The 12,146-nt window shown below is 25.7% G+C and overlaps 1 protein-coding gene across 1 annotated transcript in view; it reads right to left on the bottom strand.

Moving 5' to 3' along the window:
• Window positions 1-398: 398 nt before the first annotated feature.
• The window catches only part of slmo (PRELI domain containing slowmo), a 33,064-nt gene continuing 21,316 nt past the window's right edge, over window positions 399-12,146 (bottom strand). Inside the window, exons 4-5 of the mRNA XM_015321601.2 lie at window positions 6,043-6,216; window positions 399-4,152 (exon numbers count right to left, since the gene is read on the bottom strand). Coding sequence (XP_015177087.1) covers window positions 3,949-4,152; window positions 6,043-6,216 — 378 coding nt within the window. The 3' untranslated portion in view covers window positions 399-3,948. The remainder of the gene's footprint in view (window positions 4,153-6,042; window positions 6,217-12,146) is intronic.

Raw genomic sequence — 12,146 nt, 5'->3', positions numbered from 1 at the left:
TTACACCATTTTTTACTATTTTTACTTTCCTAATTTATTTCAATGTTAAAATATATTATAATACTACAGTAATTATACTATACAGATAAAGAGTATAATGTAATAATTATTATTATATTATAATAAAAATAGGTAGATTACTTACTATCATACACTTACTGTATAACAAGTAAAAATTATAAATATAAAAATTGTATTATATATTATAAATTATACTATTTTATATTAATATAATTATAATATACTAAAATTGTTTAATAATATTATTATAATTATATTATAAAACAAAAGTATTATTTACATTAATATAAATAATACCATAAATTTGAAACAATATTTAAATATCTATGTAAACAACAATAGGATTGAACAATGAATAAATAGATAGACCATAATAATTAATTTTATAGAGTATCATATATTTTTGTCTCACATTTGTTTATTTTCTGTGTTTCTTACTCACAATTTTTACGTAAATTAATTTATAATTAAATGTGAAACACAGCGACAGTTTATGACAACTAATATCATTTTTTTGTTTGTTTGTTTGTTTGTTTTTAATCTTTCTTATATGTACTATACTTCTATACATATACATATATATTTATATTTTTTGTATTTTTGGTTGTTATTTAATATAAGTAATTTAAAATATTACTTATTATCATTTTAAAACAAATAATTCTCTACAAATTCATTTTACATTCTCTTTTTCCCCCATTTCATTTATAAACCGACACAAGGAATACTTTTTCGTGTTTTGTGTTACTAATACTAAAACTTTACTATTATTATTATTATTATTATTATAATTATATAAATAAGCATTGCATTGATACTATGCATATTGTTTACGAAATGAAAAAAAAAATTATAATATAAACAATGTGCTTTATAGTTTGTTAAATATATATTGTTTAATACAATGTTGTGTGAAGTGCAACATTTGTTATCAATGAGATGATGAATGATGGGCCTGAAAGGGTTAACAAAGGAAAGAAAAAAATATATATATATATATTTAAACATAAAATAATAACATGAATAAAACGTTTCATCGAAAGCTTTGCGGCTAATTAATTATTTGTTGTTTTTTAATTATTTCTCATTTTTATGTTTTTTTATTTAATTTCATTTTATCTTATTTTATTTTATTTAGTTTCGTTTTATTATTCCTTTTTCATGTAATAATAATAAGCGTGTGCATTTTATTTGATAATGGAAAACATTCGTGATAAAATTATTCAGTGATGTAAACAACAACGTGCAAATTCATAATAATATTATCGGCAACGTATTACATAATACATTGTTCTTTTAATACGGATATATATATATATATATTATGTATTATTAATTACTATTATTAATAATTATTAATTATTATTACATTTTTTTTTCGCGAAGAGCTTCATTCTCTTTAAAAACTTGTCAATATATTTTCATCAAATATTAATTCCAATTGTTGTTATTTTTATTCTTCGATAATCTCTCACAATTGTTCTTGTATGCATGCGTGTATTTTATTTGTTTCTTATTTAAAACGATTAGCATTTTTGATTAAAAAAAAATAAACTTGCAATAGAATTTTTCTTTCATATTCATTTCCTTTAAAAATATTTTTTGTAAATTATCCACTTGTTGACAATTGCTTTAAATCGATTCAAACGATCATTCGACTGCAATGCAAATAAATTTTTTACATGAAAGAAATAAGAGTGGGGATGGTTGAAATGGAGTGGGGGGGAGTTGAAATGAAGTGGAGGGGATGATGGAAATAAAAATGGAAGGAGATTAGGTTGTGGGAGGAATATGAGGATTTACAAAAGCCATCAATATAAAATCGAAGATCATAAAATTACATACTTTGAGATTAGTTTTGATACACGCTATGGAAAAACAAGAGAGAAAATAAAAAGTATATAAGAGAAATAGAAAGTGGGGAGGGTAAGGGGTGGGAGAGAAATGAGATAAATAGAAAGTGACATACATTCACCATGGACGTAGTTTAGTTTCTCTCATTCGTACCGGGGACACCCATTTGTTTCCACTCAATGTTTGTTACTCACGAAAGGTGGATCGAGAGAGAGAGAGAGAGAAAGAGATAGAAAATCCCATAAATAATTCATCCTTCATGGGTGTATCTACAAACGCATTTCGCAGGGTTTATGCCAAGCGACAATATTGCGGAAACACTATCAGATGATATTAATTGTATGTATGTGTATTTTGTTTGTTAGTACATATACATTATGTATACATATTTACACATACACACACATATATATATATATTATATGTAGTCAATAAAATGTTTCTATTTCAAATAACTTGTCACTCATTGTTTGTATCTAATAAATATATATTAATTAATTATGTTACACATATTAAGATGTATATAATTGTGTTTTATTTCTTTGTTTATTTCTGTGTTTTATTTCTTGTTATATATATATATCTAATTCTTTTTATTTCCAATTGTTAAGTAATCTTAATTTGTTAAATAAAACTTCAATAAATAACCTATTGGGACCTCTGGTAGGGGCGTGGCATAGCAATTCGACCTATCTACTCTAATTTTGAATTTAGCCACCAGATAGTATAGTCAAATGCTAGAGACCCCTCACGTGGCGTAGCAATTCGACTTATTTACTCTAATTTTGAATTTAGCCACCAGATAGCGTATTCAAGTGCTAGAGACCCCTCACGTGGCGTAGCAATTCGACCTATCTACTCTAATTTTGAATTTAGCCACCAGATAGTATAGTCAAATGCTAGAGACCCCTCACGTGGCGTAGCAATTCGACTTATTTACTCTAATTTGGAATTTAGCCACCAGATAGTATAGTCAAATGCTAGAGACCCCTCACGTGGCGTAGCAATTCGACCTATTTACTCTAATTTTGAATTTAGCCACCAGATAGCGTATTCAAGTGCTAAAGATCCCAATAAAGTTATACATATGAGGTTATTTTACATAACCTCATTTAATTTGCTTTTAAAAAGGATATGTATGTGTGACCTTGAGTTATTTAATATAATTGTTATTAATTCAGATAGTATATGTTGAAATTTTTGTAATACATTAGATCCATGCAAACAAATAATTGCAATAGATTTATAAAAAAACGTAATAATTTGAAGAAAAAAATATTAATTGGAATATAATCATCAAATTAATTGTACCAATAATATAAACAGTGAATTATAAAATGTTTGGTGACAGGGGTGAAGTCGAAAAAAAAACAAAAAAGAAAACAAATGAGAAACTAACGAACAATTCATTTTACTATTTATTTTTATTAGATATGATACATAAAAAAAAAGAAAGATATTAAAATCAATTTACAAATCCCTCATATCATAATCCTGCTTGACTTGACAATGAATCCACTGTTACAATTATCAGCACGTCACAACAACAACAACAAAAATAAATAAAAAATAAAACAATATCGTCAAATTGTCGCATGATGTAACAAAAGAAAATCTTTGTATTAATTTGACAACCCTAATGTGATTAAGATCATCTAACTCGTCATATATTCACCCCATTTTATTATTATTATTATTATTATTATTATTGTTGTTAATAATAAAAAAACAAATCATATCTAAACAGATTTGCACTGGAAAAAAAAATGTGTGTTCAGATAAAGGCACGAAAGAAAATACCACAACCCTGTAATTATATTTATGGGGTTTGGGTATTTGAGAGAGTTACAGGGTTTAATTTTTTTATTGTGTTGTCTGATTTTTCAATAATTCGATCCACCTTCTTATTTTTCTTTTCCCTTTTTTCTTCCTTTTCTTCATCTTCATGTTCATCTTCATCGTTTCATTGAATTCTCTTGCTTGTGTGAACCCTTTTTATTCATCCCCCATTCTAATTCTCAAGTACCTTAATTGAAATCAATTAAAGAGATTGAAGCTTACGCGAAACCATAGCTAAAATTTCGGCATAGATTGGGACGATGGATTACTCGTAAGATTGTGAATCTCGTCGAATGATTTGATAGCACTTTGTAGGTCGTCCATTCCACGTCTGGTTTTAGTTGTTAAATCGTCGAATTGACGAACAGTTTGGCTTAAAAGATCATCGAATTCTTCTAAATGTAACTTCTCGATGACCCATTCCATTGCTTGACGACCCTGCATTTCCATTCATACAACAAAACAAAACAATAAGAATAAATTTATTAGAATTTTCAATTAAAATTAAGTTGTTTGTCTTTTAAATTATGATTTTCATTATTAAAACATTTTTTTTCTTTTTTTTTTTTTTAGGAACATTTAATTATAATCGAAAGATTATATATATTTGTTTCTGATGTTACAAATTTTGATAAGATTTGATTACAATTTTTTTGTTTATGTATAGTTTGTAATTTTGTATCATTTAAATTTTTGTATAAGTTTGTATCAAAATTATGAACTGTTTATATAAATTATAGTGTTAGCAATATTTTTATATAGTAATAGTAATTAATATTTAAATTATTTACACAAATAATACTATTATAGTTTTGTTAAATGTAAATATATTAGGACAAATATTTTTAATTATTATAATTTATAATAATATTATTTATATTGGTAGCAACAATTTTTGGAAAAAATTATTTTTTATCTTAATATATATATAAATTACGTAATTTATATATAATATAAATAATAAATAGGATAATTATCATAATTAATTTTATATAATTTAAACTTTTTTCTACGTTTGTATTTTAATATTATTATATAGTATAATAATTAATATTTAAACAAGTTAAAGTAATATATATTATTATAATATATTAAATATAACTACATTATGCCAATTTTAATTATTATAATTTATAATAATATTGTTTATATTGCTAGCAGTATTTTTTTTTAACCATTTATTATTAGAATATATATATATATATATATATAATAATAAATAATACCACTATAAACTATAATTCATATTAATATGTATATATTAATAATTATATATAGAAACTATGAAAAATATTTATAACCAATCAACAATTAATTATCATAACAATAAAATAAAATCAAACAAATAGAAATATATACCAATACACATTTATGATTTTCAATTTCATGGTGTTATAAAGAATACATTTTTGTTCTTATCAACATTCACTATATTTACTTTTTATTACACATTTCAACAAATTTATAAATACACCATGCGAAAAAAGAATTCTCTCTCTCCTGTTTATCTTTCTACTAACCCCCTATCATCGAAAACCTTTATTTCCTTTTTATATGCCCATTTAAAAAGATACTTCGTTGGGTAATAGGATACTTTAGTAACACCATAAAAAAAAAAAAAAGAAAATCCAGGTCAAAATCAAAAGATCGAACTAACAGATTTGTTTTCAATGTAATTCAATTTCATTTAACCAATGAAAATCTATTCCTTTTTATATTTTATATCATAAAAATAAAAATATTATTTTTGATTCTTTTCTTGTTTAATTAATTATTATCATTTGTTTTTTTTTTTGTATAAAATTTAATATGAACAAAAAAATTTAGAACAAAAGAACAAACAAACCATGTATTAATATTTCTTATTTTTTAATTTGTATTTTATATATTTTATATATTTTATATTACTAATAAATAAATTAAATATAATAATTAATTAAATAATTAAATAATATTAATATATTAATTAATAATAAATTAAATAATATTAATATAATAAATAATTAAAATATAATATATAAAATAATATTTTATATATTATATATATATATATAATATTAATATAATAATATTATATTATAATTATAAATTGTCAAAAATTATATTATTAGCAATATTATTATATAGTATAGTAATTAATATTTAAACTATATTACAAGTAATATACTAATTACTAATACTATACTATTACTAATAAACTATATTACAAGTAATATATATTACAATATATTGACAAATATTAATTTTTTTAATTAATAATAATATTATTTATATTGTTAAACGTATTTTTTTATAATATTAATATATATATATATATATGGAACTTACCATGCCAGAATTAAAACAAATTTTAGACGTTAATAATTCTTCCATATAATGTGTAAGTGGTACACCGCTAACAGTAACCACAGCTTCCTGTTGGAGTAAAGTTTTTTCTGGATCATTTGGATGAGGTGTATATCTGACAGTCTCATCCACGGCAATGTGATTGCAAAAGGTTAACTGAAAAAGAATAGAAAGAAATGAAATCGTTAGTGTCGGTCGATTAACTTCTCACAATTCTCGTCGTTAGACCGAATCGTTTCGGGGGTTGCTTTTTGGGGTTTCGAGGGAGGGGTTTCGTTGGTGATGTGGTCGCATTTATATCGACCAGGCAACTATACTGTGCAACTAGAAATGGGCTGCTAGGCACAACATCGACCCTTAGTTAGATGGTCACTCGAAATTATCGACAGATATAGAACACCTATATACATCAATCATCGTTTAATTATCGATCTTTACTAATTAATCATTTAAATAGTATTTGTTTTTTTTTTTAACAAGAATTAATTCTTATTTTCTCTTATTTTTATTTTTATTATGCAATTTAAATATTTGATTTGATTTTATTTCATTATGGCGTTCGTCGTATCGAATATTGTTTAGGTTATAATAATATAACGTTAAATTTAAACATTTTAAATATGTTTAAATTATGATACCAATCATTATTATTAATGTTATTAATTGTTTAATAAAATATTGAAGATTAATTATGAAAATTATTATTAAATAGAAGAAATTTAATGCAATGTTTTATGTTAAGGATGAATTGTGGTGCCATCTGTTTGAATGAATGGCGCCATCTTAATTAAAATGGCCACCAATTACCGCCATATTAGAAAAAAAGTATACTCAATTTTGTTTTATATTTTATGTTCTGTTAAAAAAAAAAACATGGTAATAAATAGAATAACTAAAAATTGATAAATAAATAATAAAATAATCTTTAATAAATTTGATAATAAATTAATTGAATAAATAATAATAAATATTATTATTAAATTATATTCTATTTAACATATAATATTAGTTCTAAATTATATTCTAAAATATTTCTGCTGTTTGATTAACAATAAGTGTCATTAACACACCTTGCAAAAATCAAATTAACAATAACAACAAAAAATTGCTAATATTATTTTAACAAACAATTGAAATAACAAGTATTACTTTATCGTAAAGAAAAAAAAAAAAAAAACTTCATTTTATATTTATTCTTGAACATATTTCTATGCATATATGAATCAAATTGGACGTTGAAATAAAATGAATAAAAATTCGAATATTTTTCAGTCCCTTTTCTCTTACCCCTGTGCCTGCCTACTCTTTTCTCTTTTTTTTTTTTTTTTTTTTTTTTACTAGTAATTTATTCCTAACGCCTAGGTAAAGTGAAAAATTGTTAAGAAAGTATTTTCCTCGCGTACTAAAACACGTTTATGCTTCGCACGTAGAAAAGAAGCAGAAGCGATGCGTTTTCAATAAGGCAATGACATTTCGCGAGTGCATCGTCGACACGATCGGAATATTCTTACATTTGACAAGGAAAATAACTCTCGTATATTTTATATATCTGATATTCCTATGGACAACTTTTTTTTTTTTTTTAATAATTTTTACAAAAGAATATATATGATATTGTTTATAACAAATACAAATTAATGATCAACAGTTTAATTAAACGTCAAATATTAATGTTCTTATTTTTATAAATCAAACAAATGTTTATAGGTTATATTAATAAATTAATGTACAATTATGAATATATGGTGGTAATTAGTGCGCCATTTTAATTAACATGGCGTCATTCGTCCAACTAGATGGCGCCATAATTCATACTTTCTTTTCCATATAAAAATGTTTTATAACTGCGAATGAAATAGAAAGATGCCAAACTACTTTAAAAAATAAATCAATGAAATTTTATTTTAAATGAAAGTTTGAATTATTTTCTACTACCATGTAAAAAACAATGAACGATTATTTGAAATAATACTTAAGAATTTTCGAGATATCTATGGACTTCAAATATTCCACACAATTGTATTGAATAAACTAAATAAACCATATCACTATAACCCATCATACCAATTCCAATACTTGAATAGAATAGAAAGATGGTTATCACCATGAAAGACAATCAGTGAATGGGTATTCAAACATGGAATAACTTATGCATTCATAAGGTATCAACCTATGACAATCTCCTTTTGAAATAATTTTCAATTCATTTGTTATATTAAATATAACACGAATTGATTTCTACGATGTATCTAATCACAATTCTAATTTAATTATTTAAAAATATAGAATTAAAAGTGTTATTAATAATTGTCCTGAAAAAAATTCGAGCAGATTGAATGAAGAATCAAATAAAACTGGATATCTGTATAACTCATCACATACCAATTTCAATATGCGAATAGAATAGAAAGATGGGTAGGTAACAGTATATAGAAAGAACAATCAATGAAATCTATTCTATGTTATTGAACATAGAACAATTCATCCATACTATGAACTGTATGAACTCCAACAATATTTTGAGAAAAACTTTTACATTCCACAAAAACGTATTAAATAAAACTTTACCATTAGATCTAACTAAAAAAAAAAAAAAAAAAAATAGGTTAACAGTATGAAAAAGAATCAATCAATGAAACGTACCACTAACAGGAAACAATTCCAAACATTTTTGAACTACCAATAATCATTTAACCTCTTAGGCACTGTAAAACTACGATGTGTGACGAACAATGGCTGCTCTTTATGGAAATACATTTTAATGAAGTTTTTTATGATGAAATTATAATTTTTCTCTAATAAATGATAAACACACACACACATATACTTTAACTTAGAAAATTATTTTAATAATTAATAATAAAATTGAGTATAATATATTTGAAAAGATATTAATACGTAAAAGCCATTATAGTGGGTGCATCGTACTGTAAAGATGACATTCGCGAAAACCAATACAGTGGGCGCATCGTATTGAAAAATGTTAATCCGCAAAATCCACTATATTGGACGAGTCGTACTGCAAGATGATATTCGTGAAAGCCACTATAGTGGGCGCATAGTACTGCAAGATGGAATCCAAGAAAGCCACTATAATGGCGCCTAGTAGTATCTTAAAAAGTTACAGAAAAATGTTCAATTAAACGTATTAAAATAAATCATAAAATCATGAAATCTTATGAACAAATTCCCCCCCCCCCAAAAATACCCCACTCAAATAAATAACCCAATATTTGTATAAATAACAGTATGAATATAAGACAATCGATGGAATCGTATCGTACATATATCCCTAGCATTGAACAATCCATGCATTCGTGAGCTACCAAGTATCAACCCCTCGACAATCCACTTGGAAGGGATGGACTTTGAATTCCTCGGTTACACGCATACAGAATGTTGTAACGCCTCGAGTGATTCGTCTCAAGGGATTAAACAATGATCCTAAACCGATACTTGTTTAACAAACACATGCTTACTATCATATCTCATCCCTATAAGGTTTCCATAGAAAATGAACCAACCAACCAACCAACAAGAAAAGCCAGTAACAAATGAACAAACAAACAAACAAAAGTATGGCTTGAATTATCCAATGAAAAACAAAAGAATCGCAAAAAGGATTTTCACGTATCATTAGGAGATTATACACCTTACCATCACCCCCCTAAAAACAACCTTCTTCCTAACATTCCACCACCCCCAGTCTCCCCTCTCTCTCCCCTCTCAACAATCTTGGCAATGTAGTGCGAAGCACTGTGGTCGCAGACCCGGAACAATTGAATCGCAGGGGGTGCAATGCGTTTCACGGGGAAATTAACGCCCGCGGCATATTGTGGACCCAACGACTGAACGCTGGGTTGGTTGGTTGGTTGGAGGAAGATAGGTGGAAGGGTTGAAGAGGAGTGAAGGGAAGAGGAAAGTGGGGGAAGTTGGGAGTTAGGGGTTGGGGTGTTGGAGGTTTGTTGAGTACAGTAAGGGAGATGAGGAAGAGGGGAAATCATCTAGAGGGATTAAAGTGAGGGAATGGGGAACCTACCTACCTACCTAACCTCCCCCACCCATTTCCAACCGATTCTACCTACCTCTACGCGTTCTGCCATATTGGCAATCAGTGAAGCCAACTGTGTTACACACAACGCGAGGATATCTAACCCGTCCCTGTTTCATCATTACTGCGCCGTAGTGTCCCACCACCCACCACCCACCACCACGTTTCGTTCTATTCTTTTTTTTAAAGTGAAAACTTTTTTTTTCTCTCTCTCTCTCTTTCTCTCTCTCTATCTATCTATCTATCTATCTCCCTCACCTTTTTTATTCATCTCGACTAAATATCTCTCTTCGTCGCCTAAAGCTCTCATCGCGGGTTTCTTTTTGATATTTTTCAATCGAAATACGTAAATGCGTGTATATATTAAAAAAAAAAAAAAAAAAAAAGTTTTTTTTATAAAAGAAAATAAAATACAAGAAAAAAGAATCTTCAGGAAAAATATTTAGATAGTTTTTCTTTTTTAGCGTATATACAATTTGGTTTTTTATTTTAGTTCTTTTTTTTATTGCATCATATTGGTTTATTTGTTCCTCTGTGTATGTGTACAAGTATGGTTATATGGGTGTAACATGTGGATGTAATTTTATTAATATTTGTTTTTATGCAATATTTGAGACTTCTTTTTTTAATATGTTGCATTGTCTTATTGTAGAATCTTTTTTTTTTTATTTAGAGTTTTATTTATTTTTTTTTATTTATATTTTAAATGTCTTTACTGATAAAAATATAAATTTTATGGCAAATATGAATTTAATCTAATGTATTTTATTTAATATTTAATTTTATGACAAATGGCAATTTAATGGCAATTAAATTTAATAACAAATATAAATTTAATCTAATATATTTTATTTAATATTTTATTTTATTATTAATTTATTTAATATATATATATATTAATTTTATTTTCTTGCTTAACAAGAAAAATTTGTTTAAAAAAAGCAAAAATATTTCACAAAGTACATTGGAAGTCAAAAAAATTGGCTAAAAACCAATTGAACCACTTTTTTAACAACTTGATAAATATAATTGAGATGAAAATAATTATACGAATTAAATATTCATCCTAAATACAATTTTATTCGATTAATTGTAATATTCAAAACTCAAAAAAAGAAAAATAAAAATAAAAATAAAAATAAAAAATAGAAACAAAAACGTAATAATTAAATATCTGAAAATTAACTTCCAGATTGAAAATTGAATCAGACTGCAGATTGAATAATCTGAAAATAATAAAAAGATCAAAAAATATTTCTGAGAAGGTGGAAGAGGTGGAGGAGGTGGGAGAGGGTAATGGAAGCAAAAAAATAAAAAAAAAAAAAAATACAGAAAGAAATGAAATAAATATAAATCACAAGGGATCATGATTTAAAAGAAAGAAAAATGGAAGAAGAGAACTTGATTTGAGAGACTAGACCCCCACGGTCATATTTAATCTTCTTCCTGTAAGTAGTATCTACGAAATACATACTATGATTCTTTTACGCTCGAGATAAATCCTTTTTTCTGACGGAAAAATGCCTTGGAAAGTTTCCTCGCAATATCACCGACCTAACCATGGCTTCTCTTCAACAACGAGCTACCTAATCTCCTTCAAGAAATAAGAAAGAGAAAAAGAGAGAGAGAGAAAGAGAAAGAGAGATAGTTTTCATCGACGAGGTGAAAAGATGAAGAGTACAGTAAAGTATAAAACAGACGAATAGAGTTGAAGTAAAAAAAAAAAAAAAAGAAAATGAAGAAAATTCGGCACAAATGTTAACAAAAACGAAAAGAACAAAAATTCTAAATTTTCTTCTTTCATATAAAAATTTCAAAAAAAAAAAAGGAATGAAATTAAAGATGTGAGATGTAAAGATTTTTAAGAAATCAAAAATGAAAAAAGAGAATTTTCAATCGAAATACGAATAACTGAGTATACGAAGAAAACAGAGAAGAAAATTTTCTAGCAGAAATGGTAAAAAGTTAAATAGAAAATTCATTATGAATGTTAAGAATCAAAAAGTTTCTTTTAAAAGCTAAAAATTAAAATAAA

The sequence above is a fragment of the Polistes dominula genome, unplaced genomic scaffold, assembly GCF_049000335.1.
Source record: "Polistes dominula isolate Pdom_NZ unplaced genomic scaffold, Pdom_raw_medaka contig_32, whole genome shotgun sequence".
NCBI classification, from domain to species: Eukaryota; Metazoa; Arthropoda; class Insecta; order Hymenoptera; family Vespidae; genus Polistes; species Polistes dominula.
The sequence above is the reverse complement of the archived record's forward strand: the minus strand, read 5'-3'. Positions and strand labels throughout refer to the sequence as shown.